Source organism: Lissotriton vulgaris, chromosome 11 (assembly GCF_964263255.1).
Source record: "Lissotriton vulgaris chromosome 11, aLisVul1.2, whole genome shotgun sequence".
Lineage (NCBI taxonomy): Eukaryota > Metazoa > Chordata > Amphibia > Caudata > Salamandridae > Lissotriton > Lissotriton vulgaris.
Window position 1 is genome coordinate 169,736,966 of NC_141699.1, and position 27,269 is coordinate 169,764,234.

Genomic DNA, 27,269 nt, shown 5'->3' on the forward strand with positions numbered 1-27,269 from the left:
TTTTACGAAACATGCACCCAGAGATTTTTCCTAAAAAGGATTAAATCTTAATTTAAGGAGAGCTCCAAAATTATCTGTTTTCCTCCTTTCAAATCCACACAATACACCAAGCAAATAACCATCCATCAGGGCACTGAACTCACACCCATACTTTTCAATATTTAGCAAGCCCCTTTTCCTAACAGCAAGATAGAATTTAATCTACCTACTACAACTACGGCAACAATACTCAAATCATCTTAAATGCAGGGCAACCTTTGAAGTCAACAGTTGCAAATTCTGAGGTCTAAATGCTGTACAATGCATGCTGCTGAATCACCTGAAACATAGGTCTTCAAAAACTGAAATACTTATGCGTTGATCTTGGCAGAATTAAAATCCTATATCCACTTAGCCACTTGAAATAAGACAGGGACTGACTGCATCAAGTTTAGTGAAACATTTTTACATGGTTATGGACTGAAAGCTCTCACTTCAGTCACAATTCAACAAGGTGAGATGAGATTCCGTTTATATGATGAGAATACCTCATCTTTGTCTCCTGTACCCAGACTTTTCACACATGATAGAGGCATCTCTGTCCCTAGTGATATCATCCTGGACTACGTAAATTGGCTGTACATCAGATGCACTAGAAAGCTAATCAGCATGCTACAAAGATTCAAGAATGCAGCAGCCAGACATGTCCATAATCTAAACAGAGAGCACCTCATTACCCGGCTCTCAAAACTTTTTACTGCCTGGATACCAATGGCAAGAAGAATATCCTTTAGAGCATTGGGCATTGCACATTGGTCAATCCGTGGGATAGGTCCAACCATCTTCCACTCCAAACTTAAGTCAAATAACCAAAGGAGAAACCCCAGTTCAGGAATGGCTCCACATCTCATGATTCTTAACCTTCTCCTTTTTCAAAATACCCTATTGAGGGAAATTATTCTCGCTATCGGCATACAGACTATGGAATATACTGCCAAAGAGAGTAAGGAAAATCGAGAACCATCAATAATTCATAAGTGATATAAAGACATGACTTTTCGCAAAAGCATGACACAACTGGCTCCCAAGCTATGTCTGTTACCGGTTTGAATATGCTGATTGCGATTCCATCCTCACTTTCTTTTAAATTATAACCACTAACATGAGGTGCATGTTAATACTTCTGCAACAAGTTCATAATTTTAGGTCCCACACGAAACCAAAACCTGCACAGTGATCGATATTACATGAACAAAATGCTTCTTCGGTCCGTGCACTACTCACTTTTACTCAATTCAAACCCCCTCCTGCTGCTCTGAACTCTCCCCCAAAAAGAAAAAATTCTAGACCCTTCCCTCTTCAATCCCTCCATTATTCCTTTTCAATCCAGAAAACAAAATAACATGTCCGCCACTCAAATTAATTTAATATTTTGCTATACTACCTCACCCATTACTCAACCCAAACCCCCTCCTACAGCTATAAACTCCCCCAAAAATATGTCTATATCTTTCCCTCTTCCTTCTCAATCCAAATAACTAACATTTCCACCTCCAATTACTTTCATATTCCACTATACTAATTCACCAGTAATCCTTTATGGATTCCGGAGTAGAGTGCTACTTGCCGCAAAAGCATTTCAACACCTCATAAGGTGTAGCAAGCGCTATATAAATGCAATCCTTTTTCCCTCTTCTATATCTAGATCTAGCTTTCCGTATCCATGGGATTCTAGCAGGAGACAGTTCAGCCGAGCTAAAAAACATAGAGAGAACATAAATCACTCATAGGTCCTGGGCCAATGCCGATGAGAATCTTATGCACAATACATAGCGCTTTTAAACGCACTCTTTGTTCAAGGGGTAGCCAATGCAGGCGATGGAGGAGGTTGGAGACATGAAAGTATTTGGGGAGGGCATAAATAGCCCGTGCCGCAGCGTTCTGTACACGTTGTGGTCTATTGATCGCAGACTTATTGGAGCCCAAGAGTAACATATTACAGTAGTCCAATCGGGCCAGTATAGATACTTGAATAATCAACTGCCGTGTTTGAGAATCGAAAAAACCAAGTATAGGTTTTAGGCCTCGTAACAGGCCAAAACATTTCCCAGCCACCGATTTGGCCTGCATCTCCAAATTGAGTTCTTTGTCCAACATACTGCCCAGGTTCTTCACCACCGGTTTAGGTACGGGGGTATTCCAGGAGCGGGAGGCCACCATTCATCCCCCCAAAGATGGAAGTCCTTGACCACCAAAAGGATCTCAGATTTGCCCAAATTCACTTGGCCTTAACTGTTGCAGACATGAGGTGTGTGCTTATTCCATACTCCACATGTCTATCGAGAAGGTTTCGGATCCTATAACCCCCCCTTTCCCCAATAGTGCCCTAATGTGACCACCCCCTTGCCTGCAATCAGCCTCCGTTTCACTGACGTGCATCCCTGTGTGACCCAAAACAAGCCCATAAACTGTAAAACAAAAAACACAGAAATGCAAAGTCAATTGGTGAGTGTTCATGATGTTTTCAGCCATGAGCTTTCCTTCTCCTAGAGTTATATCTAGTCAGGCAACCACAGGCATGGCTCAGGTCCTGGTTATCCCCACTAGCACCAGATAAACCCCAGTGGCAACTGCTGGTTTTACCACTCCAAGTATAGGCAAAACACTCTCTTTCACAGGAGGAATATCTCTGGCTAAAATGGTGTTTGTGAAGCGCTGCCTGTATGTTTTACAAAATGTGATGAACCCATTCTCAAATGCTACGTTCACTCAGCTGGACACAACAATTACGTATGGTCATTCTGGCATATCTTGTTAAAAAATAAAAGTCAAAGGGTGTGTTTTAATGCATTTTAATGCATTGTGCACTTTAACTTTTATGAACCCAGATCAATGCTCTTAGCTATCCTTTACTTTGCTAAGTCTTAACAGTATCTTTCAGGATGGCATAACGGACACCTTTTGAGTTCATTTTAAGACTCATCTTGAGAGTTTGTTTATCTGGCAACTGTCTTAGCACTGAAATTCAACATTTTGTATCACTTTTGCTCCTTAATGAATGTAATATAGCTCTAAATCACTCAAATGTGGCTAAGTATGCTAATAAACTGTATATTGCAGAGCTGCATATTTTATTGATATTTGTATAGGTTTTTATTGTGCACTCTTATGGTTCTTTGAACCAAAATAAAAGTTGAATAGATGGACTTTGATGTTCAACAATCCATCACAGATGCTTTTGGTCGCACTGACCAACTGTGATGAATGTTTACCCCCTTAGTTGTGCTAGTAAAACATGTTAGTCATGTTGTCTGTGCATATCAGGACTGTATTGGTTTGAATGAGTGGGTGGCTAGCCTGGATAGCTAGCAGGATGGCCCACAGCTCCAGGTGATTAATGTGAAGAGTTTGCTGGACATGGGTCCATTGACCTACCTTGAGCAGTGAGGTGATTGAGATGCGCTCCCCAACCTGTAAGTGATGATCTGGGATGATGATCTCTTGCGGAAATGGGTCCAGGAAGCAGCCCCTGCAACAGGTTGCTTGTATTCACCACTGCATAGAGCCATGTGTGTGGCCCCCAAACCAACACTAGATCTTCTAGGTAAACCTCCGCTTGAGACCACTCTGCAGCTAAGCACTCCTGTAACAGTCGTATGTGGAGCCTGGCATGAAGAACTATAGCTATGCAAGACGCATCCCAGTTCTGACTGTTACTTGCTGATCTGGCTGACAAAGAGGCAGCAAGTTTTGGAAGGATTGTACTCTGGCTGGACTGGGATATGCTTTTCCCACACATGCATCTAGGATGGCCCGAAGGAAGGCTTTACCTTAAGGAGGATTTGGTCAGAATGATGGTGAAATCCAAACTGTGATGGTGTGAATTGTGGCCTGGGGGTGCTCTAGACAGAGTTTCTACATGGCACTCATGATAGCCTTTAGACTAGGTATGGGAACACGTGGATGTCACTACTCCTGAGATGAGCGGACACAACGGCCAGACATTTGGTGAAGATTCTATGTGCAGGGGTAACCCCAACTGGGAGCACTTTGAATTGATAATGGTGTCCACTCACCAAAAATCTCAGATATCCCGATGTACTGGGTGGATTGTATGTGGAAGTAGGCATCCTTCAAATCCAGAGCATCAATGAAGTTGGCTTTCTGCATGAGTGGTATGACCTCCTGCAGAATCACCAAGTGGAAGTGCTCCAACAGAGTGGATTTGTTGAGAGACCTAAGATAGAGGATAGGCCTGAGGGAGCTGTCCTTCTTTGTGATAAGAAAGTAGAGGAAGTATACACCCTTTCCACAGTGTTGAGGCAGAATGAATTATATGGACCCTCTTGTCCAGGAGGGCCTTTACCTGGTCTTGGGGATAATCTGTGTTGGCGAGGGTGGTTTGGGGGTGTTTACAGGGGTTCAAGACAATAGCCCTTCTGTATGATATCTAGAACCCAACGGTATGAGGTGATTTATGAAAAGCGAGGCAGAAACCCCTGCAATCTTCCCCTGACATGAGTTGTGTGATGGAGGGGGTGGGGAAGCAGAGAGAGTTGAAGGACGTCACTGCTTTGAAGGGGCAGTGCCTTTTGGAGCTGCACCCTTAGCTCTACATATGCCATTGTTACCCTGGAATCCACCCCTGTTATAACCCTGCGAGGGAGATTGCTGCAGTGGCCTAGGGAATGTGGAAGAAAATGCTGGTGCAGGGGTCTTAGATGTGCTGCGAAACTGTGAGCACTGAATGATTCCTTGAATGGGTAGTGTTTGGAGGTCCCTCATTGCATAGGCCAGGTCTGAGTCTTTATTTTCTTGAACATCTCATCGACAAAGAGATGCCGAACATCTGAAGACACATTCTGTAGGTTTTGCTGGACCCGGCTTAAAACTGGAAACCCGCAGCCAGGCAGGGCACTGAAAAATAATGCTGGAATTAATGCAGTGAGAGGCTCTATATGCAGCGTCAAAAGCATAGTTAATGTTGGAGATAACCTTCACCTCTGCCACTAATTGCTGTCCTTTCTCGCAGTACTGTTCAGGGAGATACTCCACCCAGTCTATTTGCTCACCTTGCACATGGTCTAATCTGGCGAGAAAATCGATGGGATTGGAAATTTGCAAATGATTAGCAGACTGTGCCGCCATCTTCTTGCCCAGAGTGTCCATCTTCGTACTCTCCCGATCAGGAGGCAGTGCCTCACATGTGCCCTATTTGTTAACCCGCTTTCTGGCAGTCATGGGGCAGCTGGCTAAGAATGTATGGATGGTCACTAGGAGAGGCTTTATTCTTCCTATCTACCTTAGGCGTAATAACTCTCACCTTGCTGGGCTCTTTGAAAATTGTCATGGCAGGTTTGAAGATCTCTTTGAGCATCAGGAGTTACTAGAAGGAACGCAGGGATGAGACATGGCTTCCACAAGGAAATCATCCTCTTTTTGCTGCACATAAAGCTTAACATTATGGAACGTGGCAGTCCTATGTAGAACCTCATCATATGCAGTGACAACAGAAGTGAAAGGCTTAGCAGGGTATACAGGTCAGGGTCTTTCTGCAGGGAGCTCAAGATCATAATTGTCCCAAGCGCCCGGGCCATGTGGGTCATGAGTTGGGTCATATGAGCCATAAGGGAGCCCAGGAAAATCCCCGACCTCAGAGCATATACTTTATAAAAGCCGGTGCTCCACCCTTCCCTGCTGTGCATGCCTACTCTCTTTAATGTTAGGCTTGTGTATAATTTTAATGCAATTAATGCTGATTTAAAGCGTTCCGATACCTGTGGGTAAAGTTTGCCATATATAAAAGTGCAAACGAATAAATGAATAGAAAAGTCTACCTGTAGCATGTCCATTCTTATTCTGTGATGCCACATGCCTTTGGGTCCCTGTAATGATTAACTGCACCCGGCTGTGGGAAACCTCCATGGCAGGAACAACGTGTTGCGGGGAAGACGCGGGGAATGTAGCCATTGTCTTGTGGCTGCACCGCATGGTAACAGTGCGGGGGCAGGAAGGCAGGCAGTTGGTAGGGCTGTGCCATGGCAGTGTAGTTCTCTGTGCATGCTGGGCATGGGGGTTGCTGTTGACTGACGGGAAGCGGTGAGGAGGTGCAGGTTTGGTATGCCTGCTTCCTGATCTTGGGCAGGCGGCTGTTTAAAACTAGTCAACAAAGGCAGGTGACTCAGCGGCGTGCACCCCCACCCCCATATCTGGCGCATACATGGCAAAACGAAGTACAGTGCTTGGGCTATAATTCATTAATTAGTCATAAATCCCAAAGCAGAAGGGTAATAACGACCACGATCCACAAACGAAGGCCTCCAAAATAATCCAAATGAGCTCTTATTTTGTGAACTCGCTCTAGGGGCGCTATGCGAATGGCCCCGAATATCAGTTGCTAAATTATGGGACTGGCAGCGCCATGACCGGCTCTTACAGGGACTCTGGCAGCATGCACTCCAGCTTGTTTGGCTATAACTACAATAGCATTGGCCGCACAGTCAACCGGCAAGCCTCTTCCAACCACTTCGGGGTGTTGGGAGACAGCTCCTGTGGCTTCGCCTCAGCCAACCTGGTCGCCCAGGAGGGCAGGTTCAGGCTGGCGCCCAGCTGCTACCTGTCCTCGCCTGAGCCCTTGCCCTGCTCCAACAGCAAGCAGCCGCCCTCCTCCTCCGCGTCCCCTTCGTCCCAGCAGGAGACCCCCTGCAGCTCCAGCCACTTCACGGAACTCAAGGAGACTAGCACCTCCTCGGAGGCGGAGGACACCCCCGGATCAGTAGGGTGTCGGCAGAGCCCCCCCAGCAACCCCTCGGCCGCCTACCGGGACGCACAAGCGCTGCAGATCTTCCCCTGGATGCAGAAGCTTCACATCAGCCACAGTACTGCTCTTTCATTTCTTGTAACTGTGAAGAAAATGTACTGTTTTCCTCCCTGTGCTCCGATGAATTCGGCCAGTTGTGGAGCAGCCCCACATGTATCCCCGGGTGAGCACTGGAAAATGCTTTATATTAAAAAAATGATTAATATCATAAAATGATTGTCATACCAGGCGCCACCAGCGCTAAAGCTGGCCCTGTTAATCAGACTTGTTAAATACTGCATCCCGCTGTCGATATTTAAGGGGTACGATAAATACCTCTCTCTTTCCCTTTCCACTTTGAAACGGGGCCTATGAAGCGTTTCAATGCTCTTGAGAACCGTAGGTGTCTATTTGTGCATAATTCCTTCCGCCTTTGAGGCTAAAGGCGCGAGTCACCTTCAGTGAAGTAAATGTACAGGAGGTTCTATCACCTCTTGTATGATTTACAGTGTAAGAACCTCACATCGGAAAAACGTGGGTCTGCAGCAATAAACCAATAGGAAGCTAAATCTGCCTGTTTATGCACTGCTATGTGTGCATATTGCAGGAAATGGGTTTGGATAAACAGGCAATGTGGCTCAGCCCCTTATTCGTCCACCGAGAAAGAAAATGAATCCTGTTTAATTTAGTAATAGCAATACCTGTGCTTTGAAGCTGCACATGTGTTCTAGGGGGTGCTATTATTGGTCCTTACCACTTAAAAAAGGCCAAATTTGACTTGTCCGAGGGGTGGTGCCTGCACTGTGCGCACTTGGGTGGTCAAGCCACAGATGTTACCAGCCAGCCTTGAGATTTTCCAGCAGCCAGGAGCACACAATGGGCAACATGCCAGAGCTGGAACCCGGAGATTACAGACTACGACTAAAGCCACCATGGCATGATACAGACAGTGTCACTGCCAGCCATCACACTATTTCTTTACCTTTGGTATAATCGCGCCACCCGCGCTTTACTTTTAATGTTATAAGTAAAGCACGGGTGCCGCGATTATACCAAAAGTAAAAAAAACAACAAAAAAAACCAGCTAGTAGTGTGCGCGCCACACTGCGAGGCATGTTTTCAATTATCGCGCCCGTGTCTGGGCACGATAATTGAAAACATATGGGCTTTGGTGCGCGTAACAGACAGCAATAGGCCATGGGCGGAGCAACGCGACCGCCTATGGCCTATTGCGTGTTCTGTTACAAAACAACACGCACTCCAAGCCCAATCCGAGAAGACCATAGGAAAAACACACGCAAGAGCGTGTTCATTTCCAGGGTCCTTTCTGAAACCTGATCAAAAGGACTCCCGCTGCGCTAACACTGCTGCACAGTGTAACGCTAGGCGTGAGACCAAAATAGCCTGGACCACAGCAACCCCAAAGGAGCAGAGGAGGGGGACCGGAACAGGTATGGCTGAAAAAGAGTTCCACACCCAACAAAGGCCAGCGGAGCGGGAGGGGAGAAGGCTGTGTGGAGGCCTTGCAGAAGTGAAGGAAATTGCTCCCCCCTCCTGCCAAGCAATAGTAGTCAGAGCCAGTGCTGAATCGGTGACACCATCCGCAAAGAAGGCACAAGAAAACCTGCAGTAGCTTGTGCTCACCTGGGAGTTACTGAGAACTGTAACATCCCGGCTCATAGATAAACACTCGGGGCTACATATAAGCTGGCGAGCCGCGGATCCCGATACTCTAGACCCCCACCCCGAGTTACATCTTGCTCATAAGAACACACAAACTGTAAATATGGGCAAGACAGATAAGCGGCAACCGCGCTTGAACTTCGAATCGCCCCACTCCGCGAGTCCACCAAGTGTGCACTCAGACACAGTGCTGGATGCCAGGCAGCCGGAGACACCCTTAATGGAGCCCACATTGATCTCTATGCAGCAAAGCCTCCAGGCCATAGTTGGCAAGATAGACATGGCTGCCAAGTTAGGTAAGCAGGCTGTGCGAACAGTGGATCTCCTCACTGGAGGACGAGTCCAATGAAACAGTTGCCAAATGCAGAGGCATGGAGAAAATTCTGGAAATAATGAAAGTAAAGAATGAAGATTTTGGAGGTGCACGACTGGTGGAATAACCTCCGCATTATGGGGGTTCCAGAAAGCACTAATATAGGCCGCCTGGAGGACTACATTGAAGCCATGCTAAAAGAGGTTTTCGAATCAGAGCATCTCTCCCATGGTTCTGAAAAATTAGAGCGCGCACAGATCGCTGGGCCCTAGGCCACCGCTCAGGAGCTCCCCCGAGACCCATTATAGCCAAGCTATTAAGTACCTTGAATCTGTTCTACGCCTGGCGAGGGAAAAAAGAATATCACCGATCAAGGGAATGAGGTGGCCTTTGTCCCAGATTTTACCATGGTGGTGCAGACAGTAAGTAAGGAATTTGCAACAGTGAAAAAGAAACTACGCATGGCAAACATCCTGTATGCAATATTATATCCTGCACGCCTCCGGTTTACACACGCGGGAAAACCAAGATTCTTTACGTCACCAGGCACAGCTACGGAATTCTTGAAACATGTGCATCAGGACTGATCCAGCGCGCCGCACTCGTTATCATCTGTGCACTCGAAATAGCAACAGGGCCTGCTGATCCGCAAACAACCTCCAGTACAAAACTACTGGAACTCTGTGGCATCTCCAATGCCTGGCACGATAATACTACACTTCCGCAGCTGCATATTATTGACGCCTGACTACGTTTCCCTGAAGCCTGGTTGGAGCTGTAGTAAGTTATGCGACAGCCAATACGGTCACTGACAATTGAAGAAATAATCAAACTTGCATGTAGAATATAAATGCATTATATGTCTATCTTAACCATTGTGCTATTAATAAGTTATCACAAGAGGGATGCCATAGATGATGTAAATAAACTTGGTCATGTGTATAATCTAACCTGCTGGAGCAGACCAAGTAGCGAGGGAGCTCTACTGTTAAGTGCAGGAACATACCAATAACCATATAATAGAATTGTTATGGTTCCTATATTGCACCATGTTGATACTTGCTCAATATATCTTGTTCGTCCCCCAGTTCAGCGGTTGGGACTTAAGGCATCGGCTGCCCCCATGAGGGTGTACCCCTACAACAAAAGTAACAACGAAAAAAGGGGAATCTCAATAATACCTGGATGATTCTACTGTTATTTGTTGATCAGTGATTCGGTAATGTCTTTGGTATGATTGGGATGCTAAAGTGGATGGGGGTGGTGGAGGGCTACTTGTTGTTTATTTTGTATACAGTACATCACAGGCATAAATGTAGAAACATTATGCCCATGGAATGGCCTGAAAACCAGGGCCAAAAACAAATGTGCTATCATATTAAGAAACACCAATTCTGGAAGAAATTAGACTAAAACTGGAATGTCAAGGGATTGAATAAACCCAAAAAGATCCATCAGGTGTTTGCATATCTTGACAGGCATCGTGTCCATCTAGTATTGATGCAAGGGACTCATCTCACCAAATTAGGGGACATGCGAGTGGGATTAAAATGGGCGATGGGGAGGGGAGCAGCCTCATATTGTTCGTGCTCCGGGGGTTCTCATACTGACAATAAAGGTACACCCTTCACACTTCCAAAAACTATGTCAGATGACATGGGCCGCTTTACACGAATACAGGGTAACATCTTCGGTACATCAATTACCATTGCTAACACATACAGGCCAAACATTGACAACACTGACTTCTACCGACAACTAGAGAGTAAACTCTAAGTCCTACAACCCACAATAATACTATTGCATGGAGATCTAACCACCTCCTTGGAGTTCAACCTAGATCATAATGCAACAACAGAATGACAGGGAAAAAGGTCGGCACCTGTGATACACAAAATCATTAACGCACACAAGCTGGTTGATATATGGAGGGCACAACAACCCTTGACTCTGGAAGGCACTCCTGGTCCATTTGGGCACAAAAAGTGGTCCAGGTTGGATTACTGGTTTATTTCCAGGGAAGCAGCCACATGTGTGGGAAACCTGCCAAGAACGCTATCAGATCACTCACTAGTGATGCTAGACTTGGCAATCCCCACACTTAACCCCAAGTCCTTCCAATGGCGGCTACAGGCCACATCGCTACTGGACCCCGTTTTTAAAGAGGGTGTGCAGGAGGCCATTATACAGTCCTTGCTGGAGAACAAGGGATCTGTAGACAGTGCAGGCACACTCTGGGAGGCTTTTAAAGCAACTATATGTGGAACAAGCATAGGACTGAAGGCAGGGATGCTGAAAGTCCTACGCGCTAGAATGTAGCAATAGAAAACAAGCATTGGGATAGCCAATAGGTCTCACCTTTTGGATCTTATAAGTGTTTAGCCATGCATCACATTATCCTGGGTACTGTTCCCCCAGGGATTGAAGAGCTATAGCAAAGCTGTACTGGTCACCTGTTTGCTTTTTATTGCTATATTTGGGTGTTAAACTGGTGCTAATGAGGTGCAACCAATGTCCATTCAGTGTTACCATGTTTAAAAAGGACGAAATAACGAAGTAAAACAAAAATGAAGTGTAAGACTCCACGTTTACATTTACTTCGTATTTAGGATGCAGTAAATGTAAACGTGAATTCTTATACTTCAGTTTATTTTTTTTACTTACAAGGTCACAAAGGCGAGACTTATTGGCTATGCCAATGCTTGTTGTTTTAATGAACCAACATGCAAAGCGCACACTTGACGATTGAATCGCCACGGCAAACGCTCTTAGTAACGTCTGGGGAGCAACGGCGGGTGCTACCTCATTGCAGAGATGCCGAAGAGATGAGCCCGGGAGTGCAGGCAGAGGCTTACATCAGCATTCAGGCAAGCAGCATCGCAATCGGTTTTACCAGAGGATGATTTTCAACAGCTCTCGCCAACTAATTTCCATAATTCGCATTTCTTTAAGAACAGTAAAGTTTGCAAACACAAACAACCACATCAGAGTTCTGCACTCCATGAGAGGTTCACTAAAACAACAAGCCTAGTGAAGTGCTTGTGCTGGCATCCACAAGAGCGAGCAGCGGCGCAGGCAATCTGTTTTCAATTAGAATGCGCGACGCTGCTCGCTCTCGCAAGGTGGATGCCAGCACAATCACGAGTGCTTGAAACAAGCTGACCGATTTTTAAAGTTCATCTCCTAGAGCAGCGCATGCGCGCTGCCTAGGCGAGACCTAAAAACACTTGGGGGCCGGGAAAAGAAATATGAGACGAACCGGAACAAAGACATCTTGGTAGAAATTAGAATTTTGATCACAGAATATAATGAGACTGCTGATCAAGAAATAAAACATATGTCTAGGCGCTGGGTAGCCAGATCATATGGGGAGGGCGGGAGACCCAGCCGCTGTCTGGGCTCCAAGATTAGTATGCCACTTACACAAGCCTACGTCACTAATCTGGACCAACTAGATGAAACAAAATGCTATAGCTTCCCTGAAATACATTATACACCATGGGGCAGCTACTAGGGAAGAAACAATGGTATACCTGGACGAGCTTGCACTCGCTTGGTTGTCCTCCGGACAACGTATTTGGTTAAACCAACTATTGCAGATGAAGTGAGGGAGGCCATTCAATCGTTGCCCACTGACAAGGCGTCAAGAAGCGAAGGACTAATTAGTTAATTTTACAATGCCTTCTCTGACCTGAGAAGACCACAATTGTAGGAAAAGTATGCAGAAGCTTATGACAAACTGCTCCCCACAACTTTACGGGAGCCCTTGGTAATAACCTTATTGAAGCCAGGCAAACATTCAACGAGATGTGAATCCTATAGACCATTATCACTCCTAAACATAGACACGAGGATACTTGCTAAAATAATAGCGACCAGGATGCGGCCACTTTCGCCAGCGCTTGTGCTCCTGGATTAATAATCGGGATTCCTCCCAGAACTATCAACTACGCACAACCTAACAACAATATTCGCTGTAACGCCCCAATTGGATACGGACATTAAAGCTGCAGCTGTGCTGTTAGAAGCAGCTAAGGCTTTTGATTCTATAATATGGAGCTTTATGTTTGATGTGCTACACGGTATGGGCATGCCACAAGCATTTACACATTGGATATGCTGATTGTACACTAATCCGGTTGCAAGAATACAGGTTAAGAACACTCATTCCTCTCTAATACCGATATGTAGAGGAACGCTGTAAGGCTGCCCAATATCCCCCATGCTATTTGCGCTTGCATTAGAGCCCTTGGCATGCAGTGTGCAGCAGAAACATGCAGACGCAACACTAAGATTTACGTAGAGGCCATTGGCTATAAAACTATATGCAGACGATATGGTGCTGTATGTACGAAACCCGGAAGAATGGTTAAGCCCCTTGATAAGGGAGTTTGTCAAATATGAAATGCTCTCCGGTCTTAGCACAAATTAGGCAAAATCATTTATATTTCCCCTAACAGATAGCACAATCCCAACGACCTGGACTTTCTGCAGGAAAATGCGTTGAACCATTCAAGTACCTGGGTGTGTGGATACTGAAAGACCCTGAAATAATACTCAAAGAGAACTACGGCCGAGCACTATCGACTATGGAGGACGAGGTGGCCCGATGGATAAAACTACCATTGACACTAGCTGAAAGGGTGGCAGTTATAAAGATGATAGTGATCCCATAATTTTTATATCTGTTCACTAACATTCCCCTCAACCTGACTAAAGCATTCTTTACTGCACTACGCTCCAACATGATCAGATTAGTTTAGGGGGGTAAACAACCTCTCTGTAGCTGGGAGGTACTTTCTGGACCATATGCACAAGGGGGTTCGGGGACCTAGACCTATATCTATACTACCTTTGCATGCAGGCACACTTTGCACAATACTGGTACTCCCCCTCCTTCTCCCCTATATAGCGGTAGTAGGAGACGGTGTACACCCCACGCCACTCACAGCTCTATTGCCAAAAATGCAACAACCACACCCCAGAAGGGAATATAGCAAAACCGACAGAACAGTTAAGGTCTACCAGAAAATGGCAACAAGTAAAGAGAAAAAGTACCAATGCAATGCCCCCGCATTGCCATTGGTACCCCACTCAAGCATATCAGTCGCACAGAAACCTAAAGCGCCATCCCTCCTGGCAGAAATAGGTGTTGTCACTATGGGAGATGCAAACCTGGACGGTACATTTATCACCCTGGAAACTGTCTCTACGTACAAAAATAGTACTCCTATACTGACATTTACATACCACAGACTGAAAGAAGCCCGTAGAAATGTAAATTCACTACACCCAGCAGCACCGCAGATACTGAAATTGTTACAATTAATGCTTGACAGATCATCTCGCACGAAACTGGTCACCTAATTATATCATGCAATGTAGGTAGAGACAGCCCCACAATATAGACACCCAATCACAAAGAAAGATTGGGAATATTGCTGCGCACTAACCGGTAACCTGACAGCTAACTACAACCTACGAATCATCCATTTTAAATATATATAACAGCTATACTACACTCCAGTGCAGTTGCATAGATATGGGCTGAGGGACTCTGCTACATGTAAAAGATGTAACACATTAGACTCGGACTTTATGCATCTAGCGTGGTATTGCTAGAAGGTACAGGATTACTGGGTGCAGGTAACTAAGGCACTTTTGGATAGGACAATGGAGGTGGTGGCTTGCAACCCGCAATTATGCCTGCAGGGTCTTGTTGCAGGGCTGCAACCACAGAATCCGAGATTAGTGGCGAGTGCACTCCTGCTGGACAAAAATAAAGTAGCTCAAAACTGGGGCAGTAGAAGAGCACCACAGCTTGCACAATAGTTAAAATATACAACATACTGTAAGGATCAATTGACTCAATATGCAGAGAAACCCCCAACGGCGCCTATGCCAAAGACATATGGGCATCCTTTCCAGCATATCTATTGGCAAACTAACGAGAAGACCCAGCAGACATGTCTCCAGATGACTGACTTAATCGTGTTATTTTCTCCCTACTGGTCCCTGCGGGGTGACTCGATGTATTTAAGCCAAACCCTGTATGTATACCAACACCCGGTAGATGAGATATGCATACAGTATGAATAATGGTAGTGTACCTTCTGTTTGTATTATATAACTGAGAAATTGAATTAAAAATAAATAAAGAAATACAGGCAACATAAGAGGTACAGGAGGAGGAGAAGAGAGGGAAGGGGGACAACGAGCAGGAGGCAGGTGAGAGGTCGCTCAGTCTTGTCTCATAGGCCTTTTGGAAGTTGGAAGGACCGGAGGTTTGATGGCCTCCTCAAAAGACAACTTCCTCCTATGAATAAAAGAGTACTTTGGCACCTGTGGAGTTTTTGCCAGGATCAGATCAGTGCCTGGCTGGATCTGCTACTGCTGAACACCCAAATATTCCTGCAGCCGCTTGAGGATGTCTGAAATCTACAGAAGCCGCAGAGGAGGCAGCGGTGGAAAAGGGTCTTGATGCGACTTCAGATGGCCACTCTCCAGAGGGTGTTGAACTATCTCAGTACTGAATGGTTCAGGTCCGTAAGTCTCAAAGCCATACTCACCCTCGGCGCCAAGTGTTTTGATGCAATCTGCCTTGGCTCTGAAATTTTCCGCTCCACCCCTATCGAGCCAGGGGGTGGGCATAGGGTGCATCTTTGAATCTGGCCCAAAGCGGCAGACAAGGCTCTGTGCTTTGTAAAGAGGTGCGGCGCCATGTGTGGAACGGGTGTTCGGTCCATCTTGAAATGGTGGGGACAGCAATGACTGGAAGGCAGTGGGGCATTAGAAGCCTCATGGGTGGCACGGGAGCTTGGGGCTGATGCCTCCAAGTGGTGAGTTAAGGGATCATCATTACTTACTGTGAACTTATGTTGCTGCTGGGCCAAATCACAGGTTTAATCATTATGGTTGGCTCAGTATTTAATCTTTTAACAGCCAATGAAATGAATACCATTTAACCTGGGTAACAATAACACTTATTTACAGGGCTAGGAAAGGGAAAGAATATTGATCAAGCAATACATATAAAAACAGAGGAGTATAATAAAATACAAAAAAAGGAAATCCCAAATTGAAGCAACCCCATTTACAAAATGCTTTAGAAAAGATATAAAAAAATTTGCTGATCCAGCACTTACTTCCTCAGCAGTATCCTTCTCTATGCGCACTATTTTATTCTCCCAGTAGATACGCTGGGATTCCAGTTGGCTTGTTAATAAATAGGAGTACTACAGAAACACAAAGAAAACAGAACATACATTAGGAAAGAGGTAAAAAAGACAATTGAGAACAAACAGTTCTCTTCATGTTACTGCTACCTTTGTGTAACCTAAAGTTACATGCTACAAAACTTACCACAAAATAAAGTACAAGTAAAGCACCTTGGTGGTAAACTTACTCATTATCAATGGTGTAGGAGACAAACATTATTTGCAGAATCCTCCTGAACATACAGAAATTAAGCAATGCCGGCAAAAATGATCAGACAAATTGCAATAATACGGAGAGGAAGAGAATATATATATTTTTTTTAAAAATTTTTGAAAACCTTTATTTGAGAAAATGGATGCATACAAATACGGGTCTACAACCCGGGGGCCGGCCACGGAGCAAAACTGGAAAGCACCATCGTCAATTAAAGGCACAGAGTGGTTAAACGATATTACCCAGCGCTGCAAGTCAGTATTATCAGCTAACTAGAACCACTTGACACAGGATTAGAGGAGGTTAATTTTATATATTTAAAGAATAAAGGATTGGTCGTATAGATAGCCACCTGGAGTACATGGCGGGGAATAATCCAACTGTTTCGTTGCAGTACAACAGAAGAGCAGTAGTCAGAAAGGTCAATAGCATGCAAAACATAGGTCCGTTTATAATTCCTCAATGGTAGTGTCCACGCCCAACCACATGTACCCAGAAACTAACTGAACAGCAATTCCGCAGTAATAAAACCCATCAGGGAAACAGATAGGCTGCAATCACTATACATCCCAACCCCAGAAATAAGAAAGCGAGAAATCCAAAGAAGAAAAGAAGCAGGGGGACTCCACGTTATTGTACCCGCCCCTGAATGATAATGGCGAGCAATAATACAAATAGCGAACGTGCTTGGGGGCGGAGCGACAAATCAGGAGAAACAGTGCCATGAGTATCATGTGTCGTAAAATACATATTCCCCCCCTCACTGTAACTCACCCCACGGGGTTACAAACAGTCGTGGAGACCCAAGGAAAGGATACAAAAGAGCCATAGAAACAAAGAACTACCTAATAGACCCTACTCCACCCACCCCACCCTGCACCCCTGCAGAAGGCTATGGCCTACCCCCCCCAGCAGCGTGCCTGTCGCCCTAATGATGAACCCGAAATATAGAAAAAGAGAATATAGGGAAACGGAAAAGGAAGGGGAGAAAGAAGAAAGAGCCTGGGGAGAGGAACCAGTAGCAAATGGTACGCCCACTTACGCTGTGAGTAATACCCAAAACGAAACTGGCAGGGGTTCAGCCACATGCAAATACGAAGGACTCAACAAAGTATCACAATGTAAGGCAGTCCATTACTCCATATACCAATCAGTAGCCCTCCGAAATGAACCGGGTTCATCATAGTCCCTTCTTGGCCATCGTCGCTATGTACGTAGATCCAGTGGGCATAGGACATGACGATGAAGAAAGGCCATGGAAAAATTGCTGGAGTATCAACGGAAACAGCCAATAGGACCCTGTAGGAGAGTAGGGTCTGCAATCCTATGATCACCCAGATTTTTTGCTTTTGTTTCACTGGTTTACGACTTTCTCGGGCTGTGGGCCTGCCAATCAGACCCACAGCCTAGCTGTTCTCTCACTAAATTGACATGTGTACCTTAGGTGTATTATCCAATTGGGACTGGGCCACCTTATCAGACCCTGTAACTCGGGGCATAGTAGTACCCAGGGCCTACCAGGGGCTGAAGCATGTATTATGCCGCCCCTGGATGGCCATCTAAATCTGACACAACTGGCTGCACGACAGCTGGGGCAGGGTGGTGTAATCACCCTTTGCTTTAGATATAGTATACCTATATCTAACCCTAAAAATGGACACACAGATTCCTATCAGTCACTCCTATGGCAGGCCTTGACAATCCTGAAGGCAGAGTGCTTGGAATCGTGTGAAATGGTGCTCTGGCATGAGCTGAGCCCGTTTGCAGCTTGCGGAACCAAGTCCTAATAGCTGTTCCATGATAACGCATACCATATACTCTTAAGTGCATTATAATCCTCGCGGTTAAATGCTATCTCTGGTATTGCTTTATCAAAACATGTCGAGTAAGGTGTCATACGAATTGGAATACTAACCCCTCGCCAATTCTGGCGACGGGGTTAGCATTCCACCCTTCTAGAGGGACACGACATGTATGTAACTGTGAACCCCGGTTAAAGTTAACTGAAGCCTCAGCTCCACAAAATGGATGCTGCCACCACAGACACGAGTCTGACCTCCTGCTGCTGGGAGTCCTTCCAGCGAGGAGAGCGTGGACAAAGGGTTTCCTGTCAGGGGCGGTGCTAGCACCATCCCAGACAGGGTTTTGTGTATCCTGGGTAGGCAGGGCTTTACAGGAAGGTGACTGCAGAGTGGCACCCCGGTGCTCACTACGCATCTGTCGGCTAGAACCAGTTCCAGGGGCACACCAGCCCCTGGCCTGGGGAAAGTCCGGCATGGGAGAGGGGTGTAACCACCCCCCTTCCTGGTCCCACCCCTAGGGCAGGACCTAGTCGCGTACCCACCCCTTTCTTTAGGATAAAGGCAGGAGCGGGGACCCTTCCAAATTAGATCATCTTTGAATCAAGAAACTACTTTCTACGAAAGGAACTCTCGACTTCTTCTCAAGATTTCTCCCTTGTGGCTAAGGAGTAGTCACCCTGCATTCGCAGGCACCATCTAAGAACTCTGCGGTTTGCTGCACGTCCTTCCTCAGGAATCCGACCGACCAGCACAACGAGACCCGGCTTCCCTGGCACCTCTGACCTCTACCTACCTCTACAGCTAAGCTGAGAACCGTAGGTGCGACGAGACCTCGAGGGACCGGCCATCATCAGAACTGCACGACTTCATTCCAGCACAACCGCCGAGGGATCCTCTGGTGAGTGCTTTGGGGTCCGAGAAGCCCCGACCCTGAGCAGCTCCAGCACCGAAGTCCAGCCTCCCAGCATCTCCACGATCTGCGTGGGGCCCTTCTGCTTTTTGCTGCTCACCGTGTTGTTTGGCTACTAGCCCGCTGGCTTGTGGCCTTCTTGACGACGCCCGACGACATCACTGCTGCTGGTCTGGTTGCTCCAGACTGGCCCTTGCTCCCTTCCAAAAGAGGAGCATCCCGGAACCCTCCTGGTCCACACCAGACGCCATTTTAGGTCCACCGCGTGGGCTTGAATTTGCCAAGACTTGTTGCCCCAATCCTGGGTCCGGCGACGTCGACAGCTTCATCCATCGTGGGACAGCTCGCACCTCCATCCTGGTCGCCGACAACGCCTCCTGGTCCGTGAGACAGCAGAGCACAGCGTCGCCCACTCACCTAGTCGAGGTGACTACCATCCGGTGCCCTCCTGGTGCCACCTGACTACTGGCTAGTATGACTACGATCGATAGAAGGCTATGCTATGCTATGCTGAAAGAAACTAAAAACTCCTGCCATAATTTAGCTGCGTGACTGAATGCTAGTAACGCCGCTGTACTTGCACTTTTAAAAACTGTGTTCAAAGCGCTGAAAACGAACGCTGTTCGAGCGCCACATTTTTATTTTCCTCACTGCGCCGAGTTGATTTTAATAACTGCACGCTGTGATGTAATTTGTGTAACTTACTTGGGAAAACGTATGTCCCCTGGAACCCTGAACCTCAGCAAACGCTAGGATTGTTGTGGGAAAGACACAGGGCGGTACCCTCTTCCTGCCTACTGGCTGGGGCAGGCACTGATTGGGCAAACTAACTTTGGAGAGGCGGAGCTGAACTAAAGCACGTCCTCTACAAAAGCCCTTGATGTTTCACTTTGCACCTGATGACTACGATCGATAGAAGGCTATGCTATGCTGAAAGAAACTAAAAACTCCTGCCATAATTTAGCTGCGTGACTGAATGCTAGTAACGCCGCTGTACTTGCACTTTTAAAAACTGTGTTCAAAGCGCTGAAAACGAACGCTGTTCGAGCGCCACATTTTTATTTTCCTCACTGCGCCGAGTTGATTTTAATAACTGCACGCTGTGATGTAATTTGTGTAACTTACTTGGGAAAACGTATGTCCCCTGGAACCCTGAACCTCAGCAAACGCTAGGATTGTTGTGGGAAAGACACAGGGCGGTACCCTCTTCCTGCCTACTGGCTGGGGCAGGCACTGATTGGGCAAACTAACTTTGGAGAGGCGGAGCTGAACTAAAGCACGTCCTCTACAAAAATCTGTCCCACTGTGTGACGCGCAACGAACACGCGCAGCACCCGCGCCAAAGACTAGCCTAAGACATGCCCGTCTGGGCCCGTCCGGGACATGGGGCATGACATCCTACATCCCTCGTGCCGCAGGTATGACCACCATGCAATTAAAAGCGCTGCGCCCTAAATTACAGCACGACTGTATTGGCCTCTCGCCACTTGGGGACACATATTGTAATAACTGCAAATTAGAACTTACAAATATCCAACCCTATTCGGACCCAATACCTACTTCCCAAACTACAACTAAACGCCCAAATCGCAGTCACCTCAACTACTCCTTCCTTAGCGTTAATTGCAGATCCCTACCTCAGCACAAATTAGACATCTTCACCCTTTTACAAGATGACGCCCCAAGTGCCCTCTTCCTAACAGAAACCTGGCTACACGAGAGCTCCGGACCAGATGTAGCTATGGCTCTCCCTGATAACTATGCTATTGCACGACAAGATAGACAAGGCCAAGTGGGTGGAGGGATTGCAATCATATATCTCAAAGAATTTACTTGCAACTTGCTCCCAGCCAATATCCCAGACTGTGAAGCCGCCTCCTTCCAAATTACCCTCAACCCGAATTTTACTCTGTCCGGTCTTCTTATATACAGACCACCAGGGAATGCTAACTCCTGGACAGTCAACTTAGCAAACCACATTGCCCCATTGCTGTTAAATTCTAAAAATTTCACACTTTTAGGGGACCTAAACCTGCACCTTGAGGACCAAACAAATGTGGCCTGTTGTAATCTTATAGAAGATTTCACTGCTTTAAATTTAACTCTGCTCAATACTGGTTCTACACACAAAGCAGGTCACCTATTGGACCCTATTTTTTCTAATACCCCTGACCTACAGTGGACTCAAACCAGCCCTGTATGCTGGTCAGATCATCACCTTGTAAGTTTTAGCCTAGCCAGACCAGCTCCTCCCAGGAGTCGCATCTGGCCTGCGCAATCCATGAGAAATTGGAAACTATTAGATATGAGTAGACTGAACAACGCACTTATAAATAGCGCCCCCTCCTACGACCAAAATATGGAAAATATTGCGAAAACTACTAACCAGTGGCTAGAAACAGCAACAATCCAATGCCTTCCTTTAACGAAGGCAAAGAGAAATTTCCACCGCCCCCCTGCCCCTTGGTTTAATGAACTACTCAAAGCTGAGAAATCCAAATGCAAAGTTTTAGAAAGGAACTGGCGCAAAGACTACAAACACGAAAACAAAATAAAATACAATAACGCAAGGAATGTGTACCATACATCCTGCAGGAGAGCCAGAGCCCTTTATGTGGCTAATACCGTCAACAATGCCACAAACAAAACAAAGACCTTATTTAATATAGTAAAGGATCTAGCAGGTGCCCAAACATCGGCCACTGCCCATCCGTTAACAAAAAAACAATGTCAAGACCTGGCGACATTCTTCAATGACAAAATTGAAATTATTGTCTCAAACTTTACTACTAGTCCCCAGGTTAATGCTACTGAGCAGCATATCTTAAGAACCCCGGAAGAAACAAACTCCCTTGAGAGATGGCCCCCCATAACTCTGGACTCCCTAAAAATATCTTTGAAATCTATTTCGTCAGGCTCTCCCTGCGATCCCCTCCCAGTTCGTTTCCTGAAACAACTTGACAACGCCCCCTTAATTACTATTGCAAACATGCTAAATTCCTCTCTTTTAACTTCCACTGTCCCGGCAAGCTGGAAACACGCCATTGTAACCCCATTACTGAAAAAACCTTCAGCCGACCCTACGGTCCTATCAAACTATCGGCCTATATCATTACTTCCTGCCTTTTCTAAACTAATGGAGAGACATATCCATGCCGCCCTCACTTCCTTCACGCAGAATAACAACCTCCTCCACCCATCGCAATCAGGTTTCCGTACAGGACACTCAACGGAGACCGCTTTACTGGGTGTGACCGAAAAAATTCGAAAGCTCCTGGATAAGGGTCAAACTGTCGCACTCATTCTTTTAGATTTGAGTGCGGCGTTTGATACCATTTCACATAAAACTCTCTTGACTACACTAGAGAGAATTGGCATTCGAAATGAGGCCCTTCAGTGGATAAAGTCTTTTCTAACCAATAGATCTTTCCAGATCAAATCCAGCATTGCATGCTCGGACACGTTCCTCACCCCCCATGGAGTTCCACAGGGCTCCATCTTGAGCCCGCTGCTTTTTAATTTATACCTGCGACCACTGGCCGATTTAGCCGACAGCGTGGGCCTCGCGTTAATGTCATACGCTGACGACTCGCAGATCATTTTTTCCCTATCTGACTCAAACCCCTCAACCCCCTCTGTTCTGAAAAATGGTCTTCAGGAAATCTTCAACTGGATGTCAACTAACCAGTTGAAGCTAAACGGGGATAAAACGGAGGTTCTTCTTCTTGGAAGAAATAAAGAGCTCTGGAGCCCCTTACACTGGCCAGCAGAGATGGGTAATCTTCCCATCCCAGCCACTCAAGTAAGGAACCTAGGAGTCATTATCGACAATACTTTGTCGATGAAGCAGCAGGCAAATAAAGTCGCTGGCCTCTGCTTCACCATAATAAAATGGCTAAAGAAAATTATTTGGATGTTGCCCCAAAACACCCAAAAGACCGTAGTCAATGCACTAATAACATCACGCATTGACTACGGTAACATTCTTTACTTGGGCTCAAATCTTGCAGTGATAAAACGACTCCAAATGATCCAAAACGCGGCTGCACGACTCCTGTGTCAGATCCCAAAGTTTGAGAGAATATCTAAACATCTGGATGACCTACATTGGCTCAGGATAGAACATCGGATCAGCTTTAAAACCCTGACATATATGTTTAAAATTAAAACCAGAACTGCACCCGCCTACCTACAAACCCTGGCTTGTCCCTACCTTCCAACAAGAAATCTCCGATCTCTAACAGCAGCAAATTTTGCTATTCCTAGATTTAAACTCCAAAAAACGGGAGGGCGTTCTTTTGCTGTGAGAGGGCCCACTCTATGGAACTCACTTCCCCCTCAGATCCGGAAAGAAGAGAGCTATACGAAATTCCGGAAATATGTAAAAACCTGGCTGTTCCAGAAACAACTGCAGTAATACTACAATTTGGCAACTTTCCTTCTATCTAATCAAATGACTCAGGCGCCGGGAAACCCTTTTTGGGTAGCTGTAGCGCCATACAAATTTAAAAAATAAATAAATAAATAAATAGTCACGAACTTGGTCCCCTCTGCTTTCAGGTGTCATCCATCTTCGATCCAGGCTTGGATCACTTGAACAATCTTCACTGGTCGCCTGCCAGCAACTTCTTTCTTCAGGCTCCTGGTTCGTCTACGAGGATTCCCGACGTCTTTTGAGACCTATGCAGCTGCAGCCCCTGGGCTACGTAAACTCGGCATTTCGGTGCCCCAGCATAGCCTCACTATCCAAGGGTCAGGATCCACTGTCGTTTTCGATCTACCTAGTCGAGTTCGCCCGAGAACACTAACTTTGTGAAATCTAGCTACCATAGACTTTGTCCCGCATCCCGCGTGAGAGTGCATACTCTGCACCCGAGTCCCCTAGGCCTCCTACTAGTAATCTGAAGGTTCAGTAACGTAGTCTTAGCGATTCCAACGCCTATTAGTACAGTACTTACCTGCTAGTAATTTCGCATTCCACTTCCATAGTATATGGTTTTTCGTGCCCCTCTGGCATTTGTGTAAATTGTGCAACTTGAAGTATTTTCATAAGAGTTTTGTTGTGTGCTTAGTACCCTGTCCTCATAAAGAGTACAGGGCTGTTGTGATCTAAATAAATACACTGTTTATTTTCATAACACTTGTGTGGTGTCCTTTCACTTGGTGTTCAAGGGGTATATGTGATGGTATAACACCTGGCTTAACACGCCCTCTAGAGTTTAGCCCGAAGACTGCTCGTATCCACGCTACTAGGATAGCTGGTCTATAAGGTTGACTTACAACCAATCACCATAAGGGTTGTTTGGACTGATACAAAGTGCTCACTAGAATAGTGAACATTATATATCAGGCCAACTTCTCACATTGGTGAGCAGCGGTTGGGATTTGAGCTTGCTGTTGTTTTACCACACGTATCCTGAGAATATCTTGTGAAAGATCACATAAGTACTCCAGGTACATATAACTTAGCTTGGAAAACTCCGAGTTCTACTGAACCAGCTGTTGTAGCTCCTCAAGGCTTAGCACACCTTGGCTACAACTCTTAGCAAGGGATCAGTAGGCAAACATATAGTGTAGGTAGGTGCATCACTTACACCACACTAGAAGCAGCATGTCAGACAAAGGAGGAAACTCTGAGTCTCCCCTTGTGTCAGTTGACCCTCCACAGGTCATGTCCAGATATGCTGCACTTAGCTTCCAGGAGATGAGACAAATCTGTACATCTAGGAAGATAAAACAGGGTGCAAACCCTACCATTCCTTTTCTGATTGGTCTCTTAGAGACTTATGATGCTAGGAGGGCTGGTAACACAGAACCTTCTCATCCAGATGGGAATATGCCTCCCCTAGAGGGAACCACAGGTGACCCTGACCTTATCCATCTCTCTGCAGAAGGTGAAGAGGAGGATGAGGATCTAGAGCCATCTGAGGATGAGGCAGACAAAGGTCCAGTTGTAGTTAGCCAGCTAACTATGGACAACTTAAGCAGGCATGAGAATGGTACTAGGAGACCCCTGGGGCCCCTCTCAGGCCAGCTTAACATTGGGAATGGACGAGTTAGGTCTCTATCCAGAGGCTCTAACAGATCCATTCGAACCAATGGCTCTCAGGGCTCTTCTCAAAGAGGGATGACATCCCCTCAGAGGAGAGTATATGAAGCCAAAGTGAGGGAAGTCAATCTGAGGATTGAAAGGGAAGAACTTGCCCTGGCCAAAGAGAGACTTGCCTTTGCTAGAGAGCAAAAGTTAAGTGGGTTAGATCTCACTGGTGGCAGCATTCCCCCAAGGGAAAACAGGAGTTTAGACACTAGACACCTGAGTAAGATAGTGCCCCCCTTTAAACAAGGGGATGATGTCCACAAATGTATTACTGCTTTGGAGAGGGCCTGCACTGTACAGTGTGTCCCCCAGAGTCAGTGGGCAGCTATCTTGTGGCTCTCCTTTGAAGGTAAAGGTAGAGATAAGCTCCTCACTACTAGAGCTGAGGATGCTAACAATTACCAAGTCCTGAAAAATACACTGATTGATGGGTTTGGCCTAACCACTGAGCAGTACAGGTTGCTGTTCAGGGATACCCAGAAAACTCAGTCTCAGGACTGGTCTGATTTTGTCGATTGTGCCACTAAGGCTTTGGAGGGCTGGTTGCTGGGCAGTAAAGTTACTGATTATACAGGATTGTACAATCTGATCATGAGGGAACAGATTTTAAACAATTGTCAGAACCAGTTGTTGCATCAGCATCTTGTTGACTCAGATCTGACCTCTCCCCAAGAATTGGGAAAAAAGGCAGACAGATGGGTCAGAACAAGAGTTAAGCAGAACCAGGGCCAGAACCAGGGTGGTCAGAAGAAAGCAGACCAGAAGGGTAAAGATTCTAAGGGTGACCAGAAGTCTTTGACAGGTCCCCAACAACCCAAAGAGGGTGGGGGTCAGGCTTCCCAGAAAAAGAAGAATCAAGAAGGCCAATCAAAAAGGTGGTGCCAATACTGTAAAAGTAAAACTCACTGGTTTAGTGAGTGCACCAAGAAAGGAGGGCAGACTCCTGCTACTGCAGCCCCTAAGGCACCTGTGCCCCCTAGTACAGCCAGCAGTAGTAGTGCACCTCCCAAGGGATTAGTTGGGTTAACCTTGGGTTTTGGGGGGTATGACAACTTAGTTGGCACACTCACTCAGGCTGTCCTTGTCTGTACAGGGGATATGGATATATCCCCTGATGTCAGTCCCAATACTTTGGGCAAATACAGGCAGACACCTTTAATAAATGGAAGAATGGCTCAGGCCTATAGGGACACTTGTGCCAGTGTCACAATGGTGACACCTAACTTTGTGGACCCTGGACAGATCATGCCAGGTACAGATTTCCTGGTGACCAATGCAAGCAATGTCACTACCAGTCATAGTATGGCAATTGTTGCTTTCTCCTGGGGAGGGGTAAATGGCCAAAAGAAGGTTGTAGTTAGTTCAGACCTCCCAGTGGATTGTTTGTTGGGCAATGATTTGGAGTCATCACAATGGTCAGAAGTGGAGCAGAGGACTCACATGGAGATGTTAGGCTTGTCAGCACATGTGCTTGCTGTGACTAGGTCATAGGCCAGAAGATGCCCCACTGAACAGGTGCTGTATCCTGGAACAATGGACCAGACACCTTCCAAGAAGAAGAGCAGTAGGGTTAAGGCATTGCCTTCCCCCTTGCCCCAGGTTGAGGATCAAGTCTCAGAGGAGGCTCACCTACAGGAATTGAGGGAAACTGAGCCTAAAGAATTTGAACTTGATCAAGTTGAATTTCTGGGCTCAGGGGGACCCTCAAGAGAAGACCTGGGGAAGGAACAATTAGACTGCCCTTCCCTTGAACCCCTCAGACAGCAGGCTGCTGCTGAGGCTGCTGGGAACGCCACAGGTACCCACAAGGTATACTGGGAGGATGGACTCCTGTACACTGAGGCAAGAGACCCCAAGCCTGGCATGACCAGGAGGCTGGTTATCCCCTTGTCTCAGAGAGGTTTCCTTCTTACCTTGGCCCATGAGATTCCCTTAGCAGGACACTTAGGCCAGACAAAGACTTGGGACAGACTTGTCTCACACTTTCACTGGCCTCACATGAATGAGGATACCAAGGAGTTTTGTCGCTCCTGTGTCACTTGCCAAGCCAGTGGTAAGTCAGGTGGCACAACAAAGGCCCCCCTTATACCAATGCCTGTGGTGGGGGTGCCCTTTGAAAGAGTGGGGATTGACATTGTTGGTCCAATGGAACCCCAGACAGCATCAGGGCACAAGTTTATACTGGTGGTAGTGGATCATGCCACCAGGTATCCTGAAGCTATTCCCCTTAGGACCACTACAGCACCTGTTGTGGC

The 27,269-nt window shown here is 46.3% G+C and overlaps 1 protein-coding gene and 1 pseudogene across 1 annotated transcript in view; one reads left to right on the plus strand and one right to left on the minus strand.

The window, feature by feature from the left end:
* Positions 1-27,269, minus strand: part of LOC147679472 (BRCA1-associated protein-like) — a 62,044-nt gene that overhangs the window by 11,464 nt on the left and 23,311 nt on the right. Inside the window, exon 3 of the mRNA XM_086942455.1 lies at positions 15,920-16,009. Within this exon, the coding sequence (XP_086798581.1) occupies positions 15,920-16,009 (90 nt within the window). The remainder of the gene's footprint in view (positions 1-15,919; positions 16,010-27,269) is intronic.
* Positions 6,314-7,015, plus strand: LOC147679473 (homeobox protein Hox-B5a pseudogene; annotated as a pseudogene).